The sequence below is a fragment of the Rhamphochromis sp. 'chilingali' genome (assembly GCF_963969265.1).
Source record: "Rhamphochromis sp. 'chilingali' genome assembly, chromosome: 14".
NCBI lineage: Eukaryota > Metazoa > Chordata > Actinopteri > Cichliformes > Cichlidae > Rhamphochromis > Rhamphochromis sp. 'chilingali'.
In genome coordinates this window covers 14,053,543-14,078,420 of record NC_137941.1, presented here as the reverse complement: position 1 = coordinate 14,078,420, position 24,878 = coordinate 14,053,543, and the positions used below count along the sequence as shown (strand labels likewise).

At 40.9% G+C, this 24,878-nt stretch overlaps 1 protein-coding gene across 1 annotated transcript; it reads left to right on the top strand.

Annotated features, from left to right (window-relative positions):
• The first annotated feature begins 355 nt into the window (after nucleotides 1–355).
• On the top strand, nucleotides 356–24,434 carry LOC308409466 (neuroligin-4, X-linked-like). Its single transcript, XM_080902246.1, has 9 exons — nucleotides 356–719; nucleotides 2,021–2,983; nucleotides 3,783–3,932; nucleotides 6,719–6,904; nucleotides 8,425–8,875; nucleotides 12,766–12,979; nucleotides 14,192–14,316; nucleotides 17,094–17,703; nucleotides 21,427–24,434. The coding sequence occupies exons 2-9, from the start codon at nucleotides 2,509–2,511 to the stop codon at nucleotides 21,832–21,834; spliced, it is 2,619 nt and encodes an 872-aa protein (XP_080758372.1). The 5' UTR covers nucleotides 356–719; nucleotides 2,021–2,508; the 3' UTR covers nucleotides 21,835–24,434.
• Nucleotides 24,435–24,878: the final 444 nt, after the last annotated feature.

Here is a 24,878-nt window from a genome sequence, read left to right as displayed (position 1 = left end):
TCTAGGCTTTGAGGGACTTTCCACAGGTGTGTGTGTGTGTGTGCGTGTGTGTGTGTATTTATGCACTTATTGTGTAATGGTGTCCACCTCTCTGTATGTGTGTGAGTGTGTGTTCCCATGAACAGGTCGGTCCTCTCCTCTCCTGTCCTGTCCTCTCCTCCACCCCCTTCTTTCCATGTCTGCGCTTCCTCGCGGAGCTAGGTGCGTATCATTGGATCAGTAGCTGTTGGCTGCCACACTGTCCAATCGCATCTAGGAAGAGAAAATAGAGAGAAAGAGGGGGAGAGAGAGGGGGGGGGGGAAGCGAGGAAGCGAGGGGGAGATGGGGGAGGAGAAAGAAAGGGAGAGAGGGAGAGAAGGAGATTGATCACTTGAACGTCCTGGGCCCTGTATTCCTCGGAGAAACATTAAAATTTCTACTATAGCTCCAAACAAATCTTTTTTTCCTTCTTCTTGTTCTTCCCACCTTTCTCAGGCGGAAGGCTTGTAGGTTGTTTTGTTTTTTTTCTTCTTGTTTCTTTTTTGGGTTATTCCCACCCCGGAGACGTGCCACCACCACCACCATCACCAGCAGCAGTAGCAGCAGCAGAGGAATATCTCCCAATATCCCATCCCGGGCACGTCGGATAAGCTGCAGCAGCGAAAACACGCGGCAAATATTGCGGTGGAAGGGAAAGGAGAGCAGGTCCATGGGATTTCACACCTCTCACCCAGCCTGGGTACGGTATATCCTACATTTTTGTCATTTGAGGATTTTTTCCCCTTCTACTGCAGCGGGGATGCAGGTTGAGGCTTTGCATTTGAGTGTGTGTGTGAGTGTGTGTGTGAGTGAGTGAGTGAGCGTGTTTTGCCGTAGTCAGCTTCAGAGCCGATAGAGATTTAGACAGGGAATTCTACCTCACAGGCAAGCATTTTTCCACACTTATTTGTTTTTTATTCTTCTTCATCGCACACGCTTTCCCTCTCGTTCGTTATAATAAGAAAGCAGCCTAGCTTTTATCTGTTCTTTCTATATGAAAATACACAAGGGGAGGGTGGCAGGCGGGTTTGCCTTGATAAATGGAGCGTTATTCATCAGCGTGTGTGTGATCACCACTGGAATGTTAACTAGCACCTTGGACAGCAGACACCAATACAATCTAACATAAGAGGAGCGACAGCGCGCTGATCCTTTTACACTCTAATATCTTTGCAGCTTACAGTGGGTCGGCGTGTGTGTGTGCGCGCGCGCGCGGATGTGTGTGTGATTATACAGAGAATTGATGTTTCTCTCTCTTTGTGCGCGTATGTGGACGCGTGTGTTAATATTCTGCCCTCAGGCCCTCGGAGGGAGGGAGAGAGAGAGAGAGAGAGAGAGAGAGAGAGAGAGAGAGAGAGAGAGAGAGAGAAAGCAGTGTCGGCTGGGAAGCAGCTGTGAGTGTGTGTGTGTGTGAGAGTGTGTGTGAGTGCGCTTGAGATGGAGAGGGAAAAAGACTGAGCATGTAAGGTGACAAAGAAAGTGTGTGTGAGACATTAAAAAAAAAAAGGTGTATTGCACGCATCTTAGGTGGTGGGATAGAGAGCAAAGTATGCGTGTGCGTGGTCGTGCGCGCGTCACAGGCTTCCTACCTTATGCTACATGCAGGTCAGGAGCCCTACGGTGTATTCGGGGTTTAATTAAGCGTGTGACGTGACACCCTCCCATCCCCCCATCGGGGTCCTGTGATCTGTGAAACAGTGTGTAGTGAGGATGTGACACAGCAGCCCTGACAGTCTGACACCGAGTTAAGCTGAGCGGACAACATCTCGTTTGCCCTATCTATCACTCCCATATCTATTTTTATCATGAAAAGAAAGCAAGGTGCACAAGCCGGCCTTGTGATGTCATATGTGTGTCTCCTGTGTGTTTGTGTGTGTGTGTGACATTTTATTTATTTATTTATTGTTGCCCTGTGATTATTCTAATCAGGACTAATTAAATCCATTCTTTCTCTTTTTTTCCCCTCCTCCGCTTTTCTCTGCCTCTCTTTCTCTTATCCAGGCGGCAGTTTGGGCTTGTTATGGGGGTGACCCGAAGGAGAAAGTGACAGCGGAACAGTGATGCCACTGTTTACATAACAGGAGAGACTTGCACACACATACATGCACAAACATATACACACAGACATGCAAGCAGGCTCAAATCGCCAGTCCAAGACATACACACTCACTTAAACAGTTCCACACATGCATACACTCTGAGACGGCGTATTGAACGGAGTCACTGACTGAGTCACTGCACACTCAGAGGAACAGAATCACTGACTCACACACAGGAACACACACAGACAGACACATACACAAGGGGAAAAGGTTGTTTGCAGGAGCCAGGACTGTGTTGTGTGTGCTATGGGCCAAGCTGAGCAGCAGCTGTGTGTGAGTGTTGGATACCTCTGAAGGGTCAAAGCAGCCGGAACCCTCTGCCTCCCCCAGTTCCTCCCCTTGCCCCTCCTATCCCTCCTCTTCCAGCCATCCCCAAAACACATCATCATGTCCGAGCTGAGGACCAGCAGACTTTTATCCCCCCCTTCATCCTTCTCTTTCCACCTCAGGTTTCTATCCCTCCTCCTCTCCCTCTGCCTTTCCCTTTCTCTCTATCCACCCTCCTTATTGGCACAACAGACTGTGCCGGTCATTTCTACGGCACAGGGCCGTATCCGTGGCATCTTGACCCCGCTGCCCTCAGACCTCCTTGGGCCTGTCATTCAGTACCTTGGAGTACCCTACGCCAGGCCTCCAACGGGGGATCGGCGCTTCCAGCCGCCTGAGCCGCCCTTACCTTGGCCAGGAATACGAAACGTGACGCAGTTTGCTCCTGTGTGCCCACAGTCATTGGATGAGAGGAGCATACTGGGAGACATGATGCCATCCTGGCTCACTGCTAACTTGGATATAGCAGCGACGTACCTCACTCACCAGAGCGAGGACTGTCTCTACCTCAATATCTATGTGCCAACTGAGGAAGGTAAGTGAACCTAGTGGTGTGCAGTGAAATCTGGGGGCAGGGAAGGAAAACAAGCGTGCAGGATTGGGATTAGGATTACATGGTTAGGTTCATTTTGCTCTACACTGGCTAAGAGGATGATACTTGATTGTGGGAATATTTTGGGCATGACAAATGATTAAATCATGAGTGTCCTGTCAGAGCACAGACATAACCTTGACAAACAAATAAATCTTTTTTTTTTAAACTATACCTTGCTCCCTCAACCCCCTCTGCACACTGCTGGTTGAACCAACACTTAATATGCAGACACCTGCGTCAGTCGCCATGGGGTTTACGCCTTTACTTGTGGAGGAAAGTGGGAAGGACACAGACTAACTCATGCATACATATTGGTTCATACACATGCATGTGACCCTACGCACACGCATACACACATACACACGCCATGGCATTGAACGCTCCCACCACTTCAATTTATACCCACCAACTGAAAAATGAAGGCAGGGGAGCAAATAAACCCGAAGAGTGATCAAAGGCTGAGATACATAAAAATGGACACATGGACATTTACACACACACAGCCACAGATGCACACACAAACAGAATAAAGCTGTGCAAAAAGTTATGCAAAAAAATGCCATGTGATGCTAATATCTATCTATCTATCTATCTATCTATCTATCTATCTATCTATCTATCTATCTATCTATCTATCTATCTATCTATCTATCTATCTATCTATCTATCTATCTATCTATCTATCTATCTATCTATCTATCTATCTATCTATCTATCTATCTTTCTTTCTCTTGCCCAGACATCCATGAGGAGGGGCAGAGGCCAGTGATGGTCTACGTCCACGGTGGCTCATACACAGAAGGCACCGGTAACATGATGGATGGCAGTGTGCTTGCAAGCTATGGCAATGTCATCGTCATAACTCTCAACTACCGCCTAGGAGTATTAGGTAAAAATTATCTACATTTCATACCCATCCTGTCTCCAGTATGTATACAATTTGGCTGTATTAAGTGTATATGCTCATGGTTTGTTTTTGTATTGCCTTTATTTTTAAGTTTAAGTCTCCCAAATCCAAGCAGCCACAAGCAGGTTTTTAGTGAATCGCTTCTAAAATGGCTGAATTTGAGCTTCAAAACTGTGCTCCACCCTTCGAGAGAGAACAATAGCAGAGCAATTACTGCCAAGGTGCTCTGGGTATCACTGCAGTGTCATACACCTACTGTATGGTAATTTCCATTATGAAGCGGTAGTCTAAAGGGTGATGGATGGATAATAATTTGAAATGCGTTGTCCACATCTCAGTGGCACTTATTTAATCTGGGAATTTAGTCTTTTCCAGAAAAATTAAATTGCATAGGAAGAGATGGATATTTTACCCCATGATAGAAGCCGATGAAGGTGGGAATGCATAAATCAAAAGGTCCACCGATGGCAGTGGTCACCGCAGTGGTGAGATTTATCAGAATGATCTTACACCAGGAAAAAAAATGCATTAGTTTGGAGAAAACGGCATTTTACATTGTTGCTTTACACTAATTCAGTTTTAGTTTTTGTTTATTAGATATTATGAGCTATAATTGAGAGTTCAGGGTTGATGCAGTGTGTACTTTGTAAATGAATTTTTTTTACATGTAATATTTCTGCTTTTTCTCATTATGTGGGAACTTTCTTTTATAAGATACAACAGTTTCGTTTAAAACAAAATTCAGTTTTTACGTCTCAACACAGAAGTCAAATCTAGAGTATACTTACCATCTGGATTGTTTAATCCTTCAACGAGCTATGAAATGTGAAAACCATTAGTGCGCTGTTTTTACCCAGAGCGCCCTTTCCGTTTATTTTTTAAATTTTTTTCTTTAAGTGGAAACATGTTGAGTATGGGGGTCCCTGGTGGAAAAAGAAAACCCCCCTGAAGCCACCCCCCCACCACCACTACTAGCATCGACTCAAATCTGATCCACTTTACCTCCATGACTCTCTGACTCATTGCTCTCTGAACAGCAAAAATCTGATTCCCTGTGGTTTTTCTAATTTTAGGCAGCTATGCAAAGCTCACAGGTTGGATAATCAGAATGTCTTAAAATCCTGGTATTAAGCATTCTTGTGGTTGTAATTATTAAAATTACAAAGAGCTGAGTAGGGCCACAGGAGGGTTAAAAATAAATGCGAGGCCTCATTTACTGTATTACACTAAGGGCATGAACATTTAGTTGTTTGTGTGAGGCCCGTATATTGATTCAATCAATATACAGGCAACACATCCCACTGACTGGGTAAAAGCATTCTAATAAGAAGGTGCCCACTATTTAGCAGTGAGAGTGAGGAAAATATGAAAATAATATGTAAGTTAGAAACATGTGGATACTGTATCTTTTCTACTTTAATGCCTGATTTAGCTTATACAGCTAAAAAAATGACATCCCTTATTATAATATGCATGATTATGTAAATTAGTAATAGAAAAACTAGACTGGTGTTTTGTATTAATTAATAGGTGGCTTTTAATTAAATTTTATCGGTTTATATATATTTTACTTGCACATGCAAATCATTTTCAGGCTGTTTGAGAGACATTTCTCTCCCAAAAGTAAGGACACATCTGGGTTCCTCCTTAATTAGGCAGAGAATGTTTTTTTGAAAATTGGGTTTGAATACATGCTAAAAGGTTAATACGTTTTTAAATGCTAATTTCCAAGGCTTTCATTAGACATTGATTTTATAAGATGGAATAAAGCTGCATGTGGTTAGTGGGTGAGAAGAAATTCCATTTAATTCTGACCTTGGGGAAAATATAGCAACTACTGCTGTAATCATCATTCAGAGCCAAATAAAGACCCTCCTACATGCTTCTTTGTGTCTTCACTCCATCCCCTGTGTTTACACCACCTGCGCCTTCTCCATCATCATCACTATCACCATCAAGCTACATCTCGAGTACATCTTCTTCCTTCTCCTCGCCATTGTCACCATAAGTTGGATGCATGAGGTGAGCCCATTTATTAAAAGCGATGTACAATTATGCACATGAGCATAAATGAAATAAATAAACGATTGACTCAAATTTTTTTTCCCCAGAATATGAAAGCACATTATACAGTTATAATAATCACAGCTCTTCTAAACGAATATAATCCTTACAGTGTCCTTCTTTTTGCTTCAGAGAAATTTCTGACAAATGCACATAAGTGGTGAAATGTATTTTAGCATTGCTTTTCTTGCTCATTATACTCTTATGTGCTTGAGGTTCACAGAAATGAGCTTTTGCAGTAATGAGATAGAGGAGTGAGCCGTTAGGATCCTCGTGTTTAGTTAACATCAGTAGTAAAGGGAATAAGGGATCGCTGCAGTTGTAACTGCATGCACATGTAGATTTATGCGTTTATCTCCGTGTGTAATTGATATTTCCTGACATCAGAATCAGAATCAGAATCAGAATACTTTATTGATCCCTGGGGGAAATTATTTTTTGTTACAGTGCTCCATTTTAAACCAACAATGAATGAATGAATATGGATGTAACTTGTTGATTTGATTCAGTTTGAGGAATTGCAGGAGAGGCACATCACTTTTCATGAATTTTAAACTTCAATGTATCATAAAAACAACTTGTGAATAATTAACAGTATGAATGCCGTAATCTTGTGCCCAACTTTGTGTTTTCTTTTGAGTTTCTTTTTGTTATTGTGAGATAAAGATGCACCACTTCTTCCTTCTCTCTCTGCCTACCTATAGGATTCCTTAGTACAGGTGACCAGGCAGCAAAAGGGAACTACGGCTTGCTTGACCAGATCCAGGCCCTGCGCTGGGTGAAGGAAAATATCGCAGCCTTTGGTGGGGATCCAAACAGGGTCACGGTGTTTGGATCAGGGGCTGGAGCATCCTGCGTGAGCCTCCTCACCTTGTCGCACTACTCGGAGGGTGAGCGAGAATCAAAGATAAAAAGTGTATTGATGTACTGTGTTTTATTCAGTTCAACCTTTAAAGATGGGTGACAAATGAAAAGAAAAACCAACTGTCAAGCCACAACATGCCATCAGTGCAACTTTAGGGTAGTGGTGGACTATCAAGGTTTCCCCCTTTTTTGGTCTTTTGATGATGGCGGTTAAGAGCCCTGGTTAGCATGTCAATCCAGAATTTCCCATAGGTGTTTTCATTGGAGTCGACATCCAAAAACTCTGAAGACCACAATGTATGACTTAAGTAATTTCATACTTATTACATCATTAACTCATTCACTGCCATTGACGTCTATAGACGTCAATTGAAAAACTTACGTTGACTGCCATTGACGTCTATAGACGACAATTACGTTTCCAATGGGAGGGGCTAGAATACAACCTCGGGCAGCTTGTCAGTGAACATCAGACTGCTTGAAATGTATTTTTCACAAAAAGCTCGTTTTCTCCCTTTTTGTGGTCAAAACAGGCATTTTTGGTGGAACCCACCTCTCTTCTACAGCTGATTACTAAAGAATGGAAAATGGTAGAAACAAGCTTTTTTTTTGGATGGAAGAAGAGAGTCTGTTCTTCATTTTGGTAGGTTCAGCGTTTATATGATCATAACACACAGTTTTCTGTGGCTCTTCAAAAATGAGTAAAAATGCTCAAAAACCCTGGCAGTGAATGAGTTAAGTGAGTCCACTATCCCTATGGGTGGAGGCACTGTCATCCTGGGAGAGAGCACGGCGATCAAGACAAAAAATAAATAAATGCCTCATCGTAGGATAAAGGTGATCAGTCAGAATAACAATGTATTGATTTGCAGTGACCCACCTCCAAGAATCTCCAAGGGGAGAACCAAATCATGGCAGAAAAAATGCCCCCCCATCCACCACCAGTCACTTGATCTCCTTGCCATAGATTTCAAGAATTCAGCGATCATTATCACCCATCTGTATGTTAAACTTTTTTTTGCATTTAAAAATATATAAAGAGAATGGACAGATTGTGATGGTGGTTGGTAGGTAGGTGGCTGCTTTGTAAGCTCTGACATTTACCATTATGAATCTTTTCAAGGTCTCCAGTGAACCGTTGCAGCTTTCATTTAGTGGTCTTAATGCCTGAAAAAGCCTTTGAATTCTGTGAATAATATAGCCTGCCCGTGACTCATATAGCCTAGGGCTGTTATTATTTTTAACTTTTAACATTTAACTCTTACTTCAACTTAGTATGCCAGATATAACCTGTCATACTTTAAATCAGAATAATGCAGATCTTCGATGCCAATTTTTTTTCCCTTGCCGTGGGAATGATTGTTTCTGGATCTATTTATGTGTGCAAATGTGTTGTGCAACCTTCCGGTGTGCATTCAAGTGGCTGTGCATCCATGCACACATGTGTGGGTGCATGTGCACCCATATATATGTGCCTCAGTGTATACAGGCTACATCTACACCCAGATTTGTATTTACAGTATGTTTGTGTGTTCATGTGTATCAGACCTGTTCCACAGAGCCATCATCCAGAGTGGCAGTGCTTTAGCCAGCTGGGCTGTCAACTACCAGCCAAGCAAGTATGCCCGGCAGCTCGGTGAAAGAGTGGGCTGCAGCATCGATGACAGCACGCAACTGGTTGCCTGCCTCCAGGGCCGGAGTTACCGTGAACTTGTGGAGCAGAACATAACACCAGCCAAATATCATACAGCTTTTGCCCCGGTGATTGATGGTGATGTTATACCTGATGACCCCCAGATTCTGATGGAGCAGGGAGAGTTTCTGAACTACGACGTGATGCTGGGGGTTAATCAGGGCGAGGGCGTGAAGTTTGTGGAGGGCATAGTGGACTCAGAGGACGGTGTCAGTGCTGAGGACTTTGACTTTGCAGTGTCGGACTTTGTGGATAGTTTGTATGGATACCCAGAGGGCCGAGACACATTGAGAGAAAGCATAAGGTGAGTTATGTTTCTGAATATACTTAAAAAATGAGTAATAAGTGAGGGGATAATAATGTGACATTCCAAATAATATAATTATCAGATTTCTTTTAGAAAGTTAGATGGGATCATTGATACGAAGCTAATAAATGTGACCCTGCAGTTAGAAGTGTGTCAGCTAGCTGTGATGTAATAGTGTGAACAGCTTGATGTTCTGTCCTAAAGAAACAGACTCCAGCATGTCTAAAGTTTATGAAAAAATATCTGTCATGGCTGTGACCAGGGATGGAAGAAGCACTTTACAACAGTACTTAGTAAAAATCAGACAGTTTAATGTCACCCATTGGTTTTGATCTTCACATTTTAAAGTATCAGTGTTAGTGTTTTCCCCAGCACCATGTTGTTTTCTTGGAGCCAGAAGTTAGCTTATATGGATGGAAAAGTGGAGTGCTAATTCATTAGCTAATACTAGCTAAGCTGCATTCATAAACTGTTCCGGTGCAACACATAGACACACATATCAGCTAATTAGCGCTATGTAACGTGCAAATAACACAGTGACAATTGTACTCACCAAAACTGAAGGAGAAATGTCTTGGATGGCTGCAAAAGAAGCCACAATATTAATCAGATAATCCATTAAAAATGCTCCACAGGGCCCCAATAGTACATAGAAGATAAAAAGGTCCAGTTTTTATCTTCTATTGCAGCAGTGAAGGTGAGGCCTAGCAGACACCAGTTAGCGCCATCTGCCTATGATGGGTTAGTCAATCAATGTGGTTATGCCCATAATTCAATTACCCAGTGGTTAAGAGGAGGGAAACTATCCGCAGAGCCCAAAATTGTTTTTGATCCATGCTGTGAATATGCTTTTTGATGCTGCAAAGTTGGACATTTTACCACTATGAAGATTGAGTCTCTTGCAGCCAGCCTAAAGTGGCACCTGGAGGAATTGCAGTTGGCTTCATTTTTCAGCTCTGGAGGTTGCACCTTCGTAAAAAGAAAAAAGAAAAGTATCCCTTTCCTTAAAGAGATTTTATGCTAAAATAAAAAGAGTTTCCTTCAAATGTAGTCACTAAAATGTGAGTAAAATTAACATGGCAACTGTCAATAGAGTATTTTGCAGGTGGTGGCCTTTACAGAATTTAGAAGAAAATAGAACCGAACAACCAGAGTGGGTGTCCTCAGACTCTGTGTAGCAATATTAAGCTACATAAATCAAATAATCAGCCTCAGCTGATGAGGCATCAGTACAGCCGACAACACTGAAATCTCTAAACAATATAAGCTAATTACACACAGCAGCTGCAGCCCACTAACACACATAGATTACATAGGCACTAACTGTGGTGCTCACAGTTAGTTTGTTGTAGTTCCTTCCTGACTCTGATTTTGCTCCAGGTTCAGCTTTTCTGTTTTTCACTTCTCAGTTTAATCTGCCTCTAAGCCTTCAAACACTGAGCTGAATGAGACTTTTGAAGTTACAACATTTGTGCAATAAGTTATGGGGCTTTCAGACACAAAATGACATTGCCTGTCCCATGGGATCCCTGCATGATCATTACATCCCCTTTACATTATTTACATTTTTTAATAGATCTGCAGTTATAGGTTAAAGCAGATTACAAACCTGAGCTATTTTTACATTTATTGCCTACTGACAATGAACTTGCTGACATGCCTACCTGTTTTAAAGATAACTCTTTACTCCTCGGCCTTAAAGCAAACCTGTTTCTAAAAATTCAGGAAATTAAAAAAAATCAGTCTCAGCTTTTCCTCTATTTTGCCTTCTTTGTCTGGCTGGATGTTTCATTTCAAGTGGCCATACTGGGATATTTGTCATAGTAGTCAAAATTTAGATTATCTGAACGTGCAAACTACCAACATTCAAACCCAACCCCTTTGTTCCTGAGTGAGAGAAAGAGAGAGAGAGAAATGGGGAGAACAGCTGTGGCCAAGCAGGCTAGAAAGTGGATGATGAGGAGAGCAGTGCGAGCAAGAAAAACATTATTTTCTGATCGTTACATGGCGGTCGCGTTCTGAAGCACAAATAAGCACACCCACACTGTCGTCCTGTCTACTGTTGCCTCAGTCCCACTGTTGGTCAAACAGACACACAGACCTGCGGCTCTAAAGACATCCATGACACAGACAGAGATCAGAGGAGAGAGATGGCCTTTGTTCCAATATTCTTACTACCATGCTGCTTATTATATAAGATAAAGATTTAGTATGTCACAATACAGTATGTCCAAAACAGTATGCCAAAATGACAAGGATGTCCCACAGCATCCAGTCACTATTTGAAGCATGCAAACCAACATGCTTTTCTGGCTATTATGACTCACAATCCTCTGTGTGGTAGAAGATATGAGCCGTGCATCACAAGACGGATGATTTAAGTAACCTTCCAAATCGCATATTTTTTTTCTTAAATTTTTGCCTCACAGTCTTCACACTATATTAAAGTACTATGTCCAAATCTAAGGCATACTTCATACTAGGAGACATAGCTTGTAAGGGCGACTGCAGCCTTGAACACAACAGAATAATAAGAATATACAAGCAGGCCATGGGTCTGAGAAAACCAACCGCCCACATGCGGGTCATAGGTGATGAAGGGATAGCAAAGCCCCCCCCACACAAGTGTTTTAGCATTGAACCTGAAACAGCGTGAACAAGCAGTGCAACAACTATATTCATGAGGTAAAGTTCACGGAGAACATGTGTGTTTCACAGTAAACAAGCTGGTTTTTATGTCAGCTACAGCTTCTTGTTCCGTTCTCACGTGTTTATTATCCCTATTTCATGTGACATTTGTTTTGACTCTGCAGCATATACCAATGTAGCCAAAGTTTGGACTCATAAAACACTAGTGGCACTGTAATGAGAATAAATGTAATTTGTTACTTCCTCCCTTCACATTGACAGTGTCTTGCCTCCAGGCAGTGATTCCTAGAATAAAGGAAACCAGCAGGAGACTTAGTGGAAAAAGACACAGCATATTAGTGAGTTTTAGAGGTGTTGGTTAGCAATTATTTTAACACGGACAAAATGAGTTGTTTTCTCCAACTGCTAGAACAAAAGGCTACTTCTACTGCTCCCTTAATCACAGAGGGGTCACTACAGTGGGTTGCTCTGCATATTTGATTTGGCAGATTTTTTATACCGGATGACTTTCCTGACACATCGCCCAAGGGATTTGAGTCTCCTCCTGGGACTGAGCCGGGGATGATTTGCTTGTTAGGCAAATGTGTAAACCACTACACTGTAGTATCTGCATGCTAAGCTAAGTTAACTGATCCCTCATTGTAGCTTCAAATATATCAAACTGACATGCAAGTGGGAACAATCTTCTGGTCAAAGGCATGGCAAAAAGCATAGTTAGCAAAATCTAAAAGCCATAGACAACTGTAGACATAGTGTGGTGTCTTAAAACTGAAGCAGTGCAGAGGGACCTTAAACCTGAATTCCTTATGATGCGCTGCATAGGGTGACTGCTCTGGTTGCAAAAAGAGCTGACCATAGTTTCCAATGATGAGTTTATGGTCTCTAGTTTTGCAGGAGGTATTATTTAGGTATTATTTCATGCAATTTACTGTTAATTTTATACATTATGAGTTAGCTATGTAGTGTCAAACAAATAATGCTTGCATGCTTTAGGGCTGGTTTACTTTGTGACTGTTGAATCACCACTGTATAAGCATGCGGATCCATCTCTTCCTCTCGACATCTGGATTCAAGGTGCAAGACCTTTATTGTCATTGTGCAAGGACAACAGAATTTGAATCCTTGGTATATAAATATCCGTTCGCTGTGAAATCTTGTTGCTCTGTAATGCATATAATAGATTTGCTGAAAGATGAGATGATCGATTGACTAAATTTCAAATGTATTTATGATTTAAGGTTCATGTACACAGACTGGGCGGATCGGGACAATGCAGAAACCCGCAGGAAGACACTAGTGGCGCTTTTTACTGACCATCAGTGGGTGGCACCAGCAATAGCAACAGCTGATCTCCACGCTCAGTATGGGTCTCCTACCTACTTCTACTCATTTTACCACCACTGCCAGAGTGACGCCACGCCACCTTGGGCCGACTCTGCCCACGGTGATGAGGTGAGATCAAAGTACATGAGCAGTATCTGTTGCATGGGAAGAGTTATTAAGCACTAGGCTCAAGAAATGAGACTAAATATCAAAGAGGATAGAAGAAAGACTTCGCAAAGGACGGTGACTAATCTGAGTAATTAACTCTAAAGCAAATTTGACAAAATGACTTATTTCTCAAAGAATCTTGAAAGATTTATACAATGAATGAGGAGCTTTGGGGTTTGTTACTGCTTCACATTGATCTGTTCAAAATACTTGATTAAGGAATTCATTAGAGCATTAAATATCAGAAATGTTCATGAAATAACTTGTGCTACAGGCCTTTTAGGTGGTTAAGTAGTTATATGCTGTGTATGTGTATTTTTCCTGACTATTTATATGAAACAGCTCTTTGTTCATGCATGTGATGACTGAATTATAATGGTAACAATATGGCTATAACAGGACACAAAATTCACACTTTAGTCTAATTTCGACTACAGAGTCATTGTTGGTTGTGTATTTGTTTGTGCACACCAACAACATTTCTTTTTCAAAATAATGAAATAAATGTAAAATGCATAATTGGCTGTAATTCACAAGGTTTTCAAATGTTGTGCATTAAGTAAGAAAGTACTTTGATCTTTTCACCCTTGCATAAAAAATGTCCACTAAGACAAGTGAAATACATTTACAATTAACTTAAATTACCCATTAAAGCCAGCAGTGCAATTTCAGTAATGTTGCCCATCTCACTTTTTGCCACTCCACATGTGATTGAACATTGTAACGAAGCTAAGACCCTTTTAATAAATAATTGAAGCTGGGCTCTGCTGCCAGTGCATATGGGTGCACAGGTGATGATACACATAAATGCCTGTTCTTTGTTTGTCCCACCCCTGGCGCTGATTGGCTAATCGTAAGTGCTTTCCTTGGCTCAAGTATGTAATAGCTGAAGGGCGAAAGCGATATGCAGGTGTAGAGCTCTACTGTAGTCCTCTGTTAGTCAACATAAGATAACATAACATGAAAAAGCATAAAAAATATTGCACTATCCCTGCTACAAAGTAAGATCACAAACAAAACATGTAATATGAAAATGATTAGATACCAGAGTATGGAAATATGATCAAATTAAATGTGCAGGATCTGACTCAGTAGTGCTTCAGTCATGCTTATGGTTGGAGTCCATAGAACAAATGTATTGACTCTAACATGAATATGTGTGTATATGTGTAGGTGCCTTATGTGTTCGGCGTGCCCATGGTGGGACCCACCGATCTGTTCAACTGTAACTTCTCCAAAAACGATGTGATGCTGAGTGCGGTCGTTATGACCTACTGGACCAACTTTGCCAAGACTGGGTGAGTTAATAAAATGTCCGCTGCAATGTGAGATGTTGTTCTGTTGGAAAATCCTGCGGAGAATTAAGCAAACACAAGCAAAAGTCCATAAAAAAGACAAAAAACAGAGGATGGCTTCGGCGTCATTCAGTCTTTTCAAACGGAGAAACCCGTTTCTAATTTCTGCTATTAATACATAATCCCCTCCCACATGTGTAAAATGTCTCATGACTGAGAATGAAAGCCAAGACACTTAATCACATTTTACAAGTGCAAAAGAAAATGCACAGCTGTCAAAGTCAAAGATCAGTCGTTCCTTGTCCTTTTTTTAAATTGACTATGCAAAGACGAGGTTTTGGCAACGCAAAGTGTTGTTTCTGAAAGTGTGGACATTTCAGTCTTGATTTTACTGGAATAAATCTCCTCCAGGCTTGAAATAGGACAGCCAAGTTTCAAGTCTATAATGTTATCAAGATAAACAGCCTCTCCACTTTGCAGCGCTTGATATCCTTTCCATGTGCTTAATTTGTGGACAGATTAATAATAAAGATTAACACAGGCACCGAGCTATCTGTCAGTGTTTACACACAGAGAGTTCAGTCAAAGAGGGAACAAAGAGGAGAATGTAAAAGTTTTGATTGTTAGCATTGAGTTGTAGGCATTGGCATGAGTTTATCGAAAACAGGCAGGAGTAATAAGCTTAATCGCTCAGCTTCTTTATTAAATTAAGCAATATTTAACATAGCAAATAATGGCACGAGAACCACATTTCTCCAGAAAAATTTGATTGCAATTGTCGTAGAAGTTGAATTTTAATGTAGCATTAGATGAAAACATCGCACTTTTAGAGCAACAAAAATAATGAGCTCACAGGCAAAGGATATGTTATTGTAATGCCTTTTCCTTCAAGAGCTCTCTGATGTCTGACGAGAAGACGCCGCTGTAGACACAATAATGAAAGCAGCACCGCAGACTAATTTTGGCAAAGTGGGCATACAGGTTGTCTGTCATGTCAATGTCTTGACAGGCATTTCTTCTGGGACCTTGGCGGAAATAGTTAAAGAGCTCCTGCTCTTGAAAAAAAAGTCTTTGAGGACAGCCAAGGTGATGTCCTAAAAGAGGAATCAATTGATTAATTTGCTGTTGCTTGACAAATGTCTTCTCTTCTCTTCTCTTCTCTTCTCTTCTCTTCTCTTCTCTTCTCTTCTCTTCTCTTCTCTTCTCTTCTCTTCTCTTCTCTTTTCTTCTCTTCTCTTCTCTTCTCTTCTCTTCTCTTCTCTTCTCTTCTCTTCTCTTCTCTTCTCTTCTCTTCTCTGACGCAATGAGAAATATAGTTTATTCAGTATGTTGAATTAAAACTAAGTAGCAAAGAGCAATCCAAATTATTAAAGCAGACTGAAGTGGTCTGCCCATAGCTTTGAAAAATATTGCTGCCACAGAAAAAGCCCGCATTAAAACTTTACAAACCTGACAATCCACACTGATAAGAGTGCCTTTTATCTTTCCACGCTGACATTATATACAAGATAAAAGTAATTGTTGAAGATGGACCTTCTTTCTGCAGTGCTTGAAGTGAGTAATTACCAGTAATTAATCCAATTGAGGCTCAATCCACTGAGACCTCTTCAGATTAACAGAAACATCTGTGGTCTAAACCTTGATCTAAATCACCGCAGAGCCTCACTGTTTCACAGCGTAAAGAACCAGGACAGTGCGCTCACATAATTTGACTGTGGCATGAAATAAAGATATCTTTAATGTGAATGCATTAAGGCAGTCACATTGCATTAAGTTAGCTGTTTCTAGCCCATAGTCTGTATTGTCATTACCGTCGCAGCAAGCCGCAGCGCAAAATCACCAAGTAGGCATGTGAAGATTTCAGTATACACTTCAATTATCAAAGGGGAACTTTCTCTGAAGAAAGATTTCTCTCGGCTCTGAGTGCCTCGGATGGTGATGGAACTCTGCGACAGCTCAATTTAACGGGGGAGATGTGATGCTCCCTGATGTATATTTTGCACGCCTCTGTGTGGGCGTATAAATCCTCAGCTTGTGTGCATTTGTGTGTCGGTGGGTCTTTAAGCTAGCAGCCTTTTTGTGCTGTTCATAAGGTGTTGATTGACAAGCGAGCACATAGCACGTAACTGGCAAGTCTGTGAAGATGTGCTGCCGTTTGACTCCCAACATTTTAGCTGCTGACACAAATAAGTCGGTAAATCGACAAATAAATGCCTGTCGGCATGTGTCAGAGAAGTGATTTTTCAAGCTATTTCCACTGTACCACGCACACATTCATCTCTAATGTAGATATCTGACAGGTTTGCACGCAGTTCAAACTGCAGGAGTTTGAACTGTGCATTAACAGGAATGTTCTGTAAGAGGCATATAAACTGCACAAAAATCAATGAACTAAAACGAAACCACCTCGCAGCTATGTTTACAGGAAAATAAATCTTGTTTTGCGTTGTAGCAAATATTTTTTGCCTCTGGTTTGTCTTATGTCACTTTAATATTGATTAGAAAGTCTGATGAAACTGTTGTGCCAGCTTGAGCGAAACTCGGCATCCTCGGAGGATGATTGCCAGCACAGAAGGAGCTGAGAACTCCCTGACATTTGAGAAGCAAGGGAAAAAAAAGTCATTGATATTTGTACGTCAAATGAATATCTGAGCCACACGTGGTGCAACATGAGATCATTTGCTAAATGTGTTTAATTTCTTTGTTTCTTTTAGTATTATTTTCTTTAAGGTTACAGTTATTTGTTAGCAACAAATAAATCCTTCTCTCGCATTTTTCAGTGATCCAAACCAGCCAGTTCCTCAAGATACCAAGTTTATCCACACAAAGCCTAATCGCTTCGAGGAAGTGGCTTGGTCTAAATACACCCCCAAGGAGCAGCTGTATCTCCACATTGGCCTCAAGCCCCGTGTCAGAGACCACTACCGTGCTACCAAAATCTCCTTCTGGCTCCAGCTGGTCCCACACTTGCATCATGTCAACGAGCTCCTCCAGTCGGTGTCGTCTTTCACTCACAGTCCCTCTCCACAGGATGACACCCCTTACTCTTACACTAAGCGTCTATCCAAAGGTTGGCCTCCTAGCAGTACACGCCACCCGGGTTCCCCAGGAGGTACTCCACAACCACCCGAGCCCGCGTTAGGACAAGGTGGAGAAGAAAATGGGGTCCGTGTCCCTAATGAGGACTACTCCACTGAGCTCTCAGTGACTATTGCAGTAGGAGCGTCACTGTTGTTTCTTAACATACTTGCATTTGCGGCTCTTCTTTACAAAAAAGACAAAAGGCGTCTGGAGCATCGTAGGCCACGTCCGCTTCCCCCACCGAGGAGAGACATCACGCCAGCAGACGTTGCAGCCCACCTACAGGGGGAGGGACTGATGTCATTACAGGTAAGTCACAGTGTGGGTGGCTGCACATGCTTTGCACATGTGATGAAGTCTAGATTGCGGTGAGTCATGGTGTGCTTGTGTAGCCACAGAAATCCTCTTCAAAGATCTTTGTTTAGCTTGGCGGTTTGTCTGTTTGTTTGTTTGTTTGTCACCAAGATTAGCTGTAATTCTGTAGCAAAAGTTATAGAATTACATCAACCTTCTTGGAGAGGTGGAGCATGGGCAAAGTAAGACCCCATTCCATTTTTGTGTGCACAATCAGAGCGCTTTTTTTGAATCCTGCAAAATTGGGGATCAGCCTTGGCAGAGGTCTGTGCTCCCTGAGTGCCCTTTCAGATTCAAGCTATATGGAAAATAATCACGGTCATTGTCAGCGAGTCAGTTGAGGTTTTGTGTGACGACGTAATTAAACTCTTGTCAGTGTAGCAGCTGCCAGTAGAGCACTCTTGCAAAACACAGCCCGTCATCAGCAGACATTATCAGTGTGAGGATCCGTGTGTATCTGTGAGTGTTGATGCATGTGCAGGTGTTAGCTGTGTACAATTGCCTGAATTGCTTTCATTTGCCTCGAGTTCATTCAATATCTGGCCTCTTTGGAGCATTGTTAGCCGCTTGTCGCTTTTAAATCTCACACAGCGAGTGCTAAATGTTAGATATGTTTTATAGCTGACAAATCTTAATTGGCAATTGAACTACAGTAATCAAGTTCAGCACAACAGCTGCCAGATTTATGTTTTAAGTCCGTATTTTCAATTCTGTGTTTCTTTAAATATAAAAATCTAACATTTTATTAGAACGTATTCTTGGGTTTTACATTATTCTGGCTAAGAAAAACATATGATTGTAGAACAGGAGGCAAAACTTGGACTGTTGAGGAGGGCCGCACCAATAAGCTTATTTATAAAGAAATAAAATTAACTGACCAAAACTAAGTTCAACTTATTCGTGTGGCCCTCCGCAAAGGTCCCAGTTTTCCTTGGGAAAATTAATTACCCACCGCTGATGTAGAGTAATACCTAAAAATCAGTCAAATAAAGGCAGGAGGGGTTTATATGACAAATAGCATGAGGTAGTTAGAATTTGATTTGATTTGTTTTATGGATTCAAGTCCTAACTCTGTGTGGAGGTGCTCAAAGCTGGCTCTGAATCAGGTGCAATGAAATCCCAGTTTACCAAGACGTTTGACTCTTTAAAGGCGATCTCACTAATGTGAATGTCTCACATCGGTGTGCAGGTGCATCTAGGATTTTTAAAAATGGGGTGGCATAGGGGGACCCGAGTACTAGTCTGGGGCTGTGGAATGGAATATCAGAAAATTGGGCCAATAATCAGTGTTATATTTATTTTAATTGCAGACAGACCTCTTGCTTCCATAAACATGCATTAAGAGACATGCTTGCCCTGTAACAATATAGTGGCTTCACTGAAGCACAAGATTCAATCGCAGGGTAATGGAGCTAACAAAAGGCGGTCTGGTTAGAGCCTTAAATATGTTTTATTCAATTGAGTTGTAGAACAATGACTCATACATCGTTGCACCATTTCAAGGTAAAGGAGTTAGAGAATGGTCGGAAATGGACCCCAGCAACTATGAGACATATTTCAAAACGTAATTTTTTATATATGCAATTAACACACAAGCTTTCAGTTAATATTATTTTATTATTTATCATGTTTTTTGCCCTTGTTCCCCCATAATTTCCTTCCACGATTGACAGAGGGCATAACTAACAACACTAAGATGCAGAGTGGCTGCCAATCTTTACCATTCATCATGACTTTCATACAGTGCAAATTACTGTAGTATATATGAAAGATCAGATGCAAATACCTCTAAGCCCATCTGACACATTTTGTTTTAAGCATTTTTTAAAATCAGGTTCCTGATTAGAAATTATAGTAAAATTTCATTTGAGACTGAATTAAATGCCTTATTTTCAAAAACTCTAGTCAGTTCTTGGGTTTTCAACAAATTCAATTGTCTTCTGCAGCCAAACCCCTGTTGTCCATCTGTGCTGGTTTTGCAGAATACTTTTTGTACAAGATGTAGGAAAGGCTTGCAAAATCACTAAAGATTCAACTGGAAATAAATGATTCAAAATGAATAACTGAACAATAGCCACACAGTACAACAAAAATAATCAATAAATAATAAATAGAAGAGATTACACAATCACTATGCCCTGTGCTGTTGTTATAATAAATAAAAAATAAAAACAGAATTATGATATATCAAATAAATAAATTACTCTAAAACCAGTGAATACTTGTTGTGTCGAGCAAGCTAACCCTCCATGGCACGGTGTTGCCTCAGGCAACAAACCACACTTTTGCTTATTAAACCGTCCCTTTAACCATTTAAAGCCTGAACCATGAAATAATTGCCAGAAAATTCAATTTTTTAAAAAAAAATGGAGAGTTGGAACTATTAGACAAATTTGTTTAAAAAATGAATTTAATAATAATTTCTGTTTTTTCATTTGTGTCATATTTGCTGCATCAGGCTTAAAATTGTATTGTGTCATTTTTAAGTTATTCAGGGGGAAAAATCACACTGATGATGTAGAAGTCTCAACAATGAATAAAGTACCGTGTTTCAAAAATGATACACAGGCATTAATGGGTCAATTTAAGGGTTTATTCTTATTTTTCTATTTTTATTTCATGACACATGTCACAAATGTGTGACACGGTGCCCAGACTACCGTCCTTTATATGTTGAAATCGCTACATTCAAAAATATGTTCCTATGCCTGAACATGTGAAGAAATATATTTGGGTGTTTAAATGCAGATTTTGCAAAATTTAATAGCATTACTGCTCAAAAAGACTTATGAAGGATTATGTTGTCATTTACTGCCCATCATTTGAATCACATGTGTATATTTGATATATCAAAGTTCTCAAAAAGTAGGGTTAAATATAATATTTTCTCCAAAAATTAAAAAACCATGCCATGTCTAAAATATCAAGTAGTGCCTGAAAGGGGCAAACAACATCATGATAATAGTCTGACCACATTGATAAATGGAACTTGACCTGATTAAATGTCAGATGATCTTATTCACATCTTCTCGTTGGTGGTGCTGTGAACACGGAGGCTTTTCCTGACAAAGGAAAGCGGTGCTTATTTTGGAGGAGGCTCAGTGTCTGGTTTAGCCAGGTTTGAAGTGAAAGCCTTCTATTATCATATGCTACCCACTGAGAGCTTTCACTTGATATCGCTTTCTCATTTTAGATCGAGGTGGCATTTAGAGGCTTGTGCATTCATTATATATTTATATAAACCAGTGATATTTTATGCTGGTCTTGGATAGCACCTGCTAAATGGTATTTAAAGGGAAGAAAATTGCCCACTGAAGTAGGTATAATGATTAATTGTTTATTTTACTGAACTGTGGCTTTATACATAATTGTGCTGATGTTGGCCATGTGGGGATTTGGTGTTTTTCTCAGATTTATTTCACTGTGAATTCAATATTTTTTCAGTTTTTGGACTGTTTGCTGGGTAAAACATGAAATCCAAACCCATTAAACTAGTTTCTCATGTTATCTTTTATTCAGGAGTAATGATAAATTAATTACTTGATTAAATACCCGGTAGATTAATTTATCATAGAAACAATACTCAGTTGCTGCCCTAGATGTGGTTATTTAATAATGCATTTTTTTGTTTTGTTTTGACCTCCTTGTTTTCTCTCGTCCAACTTTCCAAACCTGTAGGTGAAGCAGCTGGAGTGTGACGCTGCCTCAGCAGATGAACGGAACAACGCTCACCATCATCACACCCTGGATACTCTAGATGCGCTGGATGGGTTGGACACCCAGGACATCTACAGCACACTGGACACTGTGCGCCTCACCTGCCCACCTGATTACACCCTCACGTTGCGCCGCTCACCCGACGATGTCCCCCTCATGACCTCTCTGACCCCGGGATCGCTGCCCGTGACCCCGGGGTCTCACCCCGTTACTCCTGCGACGCCAATGACCCCAATGACGCCTGGATCGGTGGCCGGGATGAGGATGGGGCATCCTCACCAGGGATACACACACCATAGCCCATATAGTAATACACACTTGCCACACACACACATCTCCACGCACACACACTCCACCACGCGTGTATAACCGCAGCAAGATACCGCAGCACATAGATACAACACACACCCTTACTTAAACACACACACACACACACACACACACACTGAACAAAAGACTTAAATACCTCTACTAATTACCCTGCAGGATTGTTACAGAAGGAATGACAGAGAGACATTTTTCAGTAACAGGATGTAAAGACAAACAGCTGTGTGTTGCATGTCTGGGGAACTGAAACCTAAAACTGGATCAGACGAGATACTCATTTGCTCATAACCCGATGAGCCAGGACATCCATCAAATGTCTGAAAACCTGCTTTGGATTTTAAATCTGCTTTTTCTACAACTGAGGAGGAGGATGAGGAGCACTGTGGCAAAGGGGTCAGTTACTTTACATCTCTTACTGCACCTGAGCTGCGCAGTGCAAACCGTGCTGAGGCTGAAGAGAGCAGATGTAGATGCAGAACTGAGTTATGAAGTACCACACACACAGACTGCTGATGTCAACTTGAACAACCTGTGAAATGTGAATGTAGCATTTTTTTTTCATTAAAAGATCAAAGGCCCTATCTGCCAAGGATCAAACTAAGCTGAGGAGAAAATAACAAATTCCAGCGAGAGATGGATGTAAAAAAAAAACAAAAAAGGAAAAAGCAGAGAAAGAGGAAGAGGGGGATTGAAAAGACAACATAAGCTGAAGGAAAAAGTTTGCGCGATGGTGGGAAAGAGATTAAGATTTCATTGAGAGGGATTTAACAGCTGTGAGAGTGAGGAAGACAAAGGGAGATAGAGTGATATGAAGAAAAAAAACACACACACAGAAATGGAAAGTGTGCCAAGAGAAAGAAATTAGCTTCAGAAGAAGAAGGGGCCTCTGAAGTGTTGCCAGACTTACTGAAGAATCACTCTAACCAGCTATGTGTTAAACTCTTGTAAATAGAATGGAAAGATACAGATGATATATTATGATTTACAGCATTTACCTGCTCTTGCATTAAAACATGACTTATTTAACCACATTATTGCTTTCATTTCAGATATTACTATATTATTGTATAGATGTCCTAAAGCAAGGCTGGTTGTCTTTCTATCTCAACCCACTGTAATATGTACACAGTACCTTTATTTACAGACTATATTTGCTATGCACAGTCATTTGAGTAATTCTTAACAATGTGAGCATTTAGGTACTTGTTTAGTCGTTGAAATATAGGACATTTTTCACTCCATCCTGTCTTTTTTTTGATCATTGGGAAGATGAGCTAGTACTGTGTAGATAATGCAATATTGGTTTGATGATTGAGCACCAGCCAAAAACCACGAACCCTTTGAACCTTTCCTGCTCTCCTTCCCTTCGCATTCCTAAAATTCTTCGTCAAGGCCTTACCCATATTACCTAAAAAACCAAAATGTAATCTGAAGATTTACAGACAGATGGTGATTGTTCAGGAGTTCAAAAATCACTGCATGTCTCCCCAAACATTCAAAGAACAAAAGGCTTAAATACCTCTACTAATAACCCTGCGGGGTTGTTACAGAAGGCATGAGGGAAAGACTTTTTTTTGGGACACATGCTGTCGAAAATCACAGCATGTCCCTCAAAATTCAAGGATTCGTTCTGTTGTTTTTTTCAAGCCCCACTGTTTTACGAACCCACGACTGAATTGCACCCATTAAAATATAAAAGCCGCCATCACGCCTGCCAACCCCTCCTAAATAAAACAAAGAAGTCTTGTTGCTTAGACTCTCTTGACGCTGTCACCCACAGTCTGTAGAGAAATGTGGCGGTGTCACCAACAATTTATCGGTAGTAAGCTCGATGTTTGGCTTACTACCTGCCACCATGGTGCCAATTGTTTGCCAGATTTGATAAATGAGGTGGAGTCTGGGTGGAGCAGAAGAGGGGACAATCACAGTTGCTTTGTGTTACAGTGTGAGGCAAACATGCTGCTTTTTACGCCTTAACATCCTCTTAATGGAGCAATATTTTTCCAAATTTCTATCAAGACACACCGGGAAAGCAGTTAAATTAATTATCACTCCCCCCCTCCCCACCCAGACTACATCATGTGGAAATAATGGCTGATTTTAGCGTGAGTACTTGCTGCTTTGGTCATCATAATAGGATATGAAGCATTTATGAAATCATAGTCTTATCTGGTTGCTACTGTGAAGCTAAAAACTTTTTTTCTTTGCTCCAACTAAAAACCCAGATTCCAGGAACTTCACCAAAAGCCATAACGATGGCGCAGAGAAGCTCCCATTTTACTCCCTTTTATTTCTGCCTTCCTTGTCCTGATCTGGTTCCTATCCAACCCCTTCCTTTCCCCCTCCCAGCCTCATTTGTGCAGCTACATTGCAGCTTTGACAGCGAGGCCTATTTAACCTCCTCTCATCCTAAGTAACTTCTTCATGAGAGATTTTAGTTACCTGTCAACAGAATACATGAAAAATGAAAGCTGAAAAAAAAATTGTGGATGGTAAGCAAAGACCTTTTACAAAGAGATATAAAAATAACATTTAACAAATGTTTGATTGACTGAATATTTTTTGCATATATGGGTTTACTGACTCAGCGGATGGCTGGATTGTGTCAAGCATAAAACATTTCTGCTGCATTTTTGAAAAATAAAAATATCAGTATTTTACAATTATGAGCATTTTAAATGCCTTGTATGTCTTCATTTTTAAAACAATTAGAGTGAAATAGGAGGATTCCAGTAATGTCATCTCTGTTTTGATTAGATAAAGTGGTTGTTTTCCGTTGGATATTATGGGCGATATGCTGCATTCCTTTGACATCGGAAGTCTGATGTCAGAGGTGGGAGTGACTTCATTCCAGAGTTGACTGCTTTCCAGTATTGGTAGCTTTGAATGCAAGGGAAATCCGCATTTGTTGTGCTCCCTAGACATGTGATGCTGTTCATCCATCACTAGCAATACACAACACGATGCTTATTTTTCAGCTTAATACAGCTGTGCAGGGCGTTTACAGATAGCGTGTGGACGGTTCTCTACGTGTGGCTTATTTAGCCATTAAGAAATACACAACAGAGGTAGTACACATTACAAGT

Bases quoted from the DNA above. Each gene is read 5' to 3' on its own strand.
- LOC308409466 (XM_080902246.1), top strand. From the start codon at position 2,509: ATGTCCGAGCTGAGGACCAGCAGACTTTTATCCCCCCCTTCATCCTTC. The intron at 14,317-17,093 runs GTGAGTTAATAA...CGCATTTTTCAG, and splicing joins ACCAACTTTGCCAAGACTGG to TGATCCAAACCAGCCAGTTC. The intron at 17,704-21,426 runs GTAAGTCACAGT...CCAAACCTGTAG, and splicing joins AGGGACTGATGTCATTACAG to GTGAAGCAGCTGGAGTGTGA.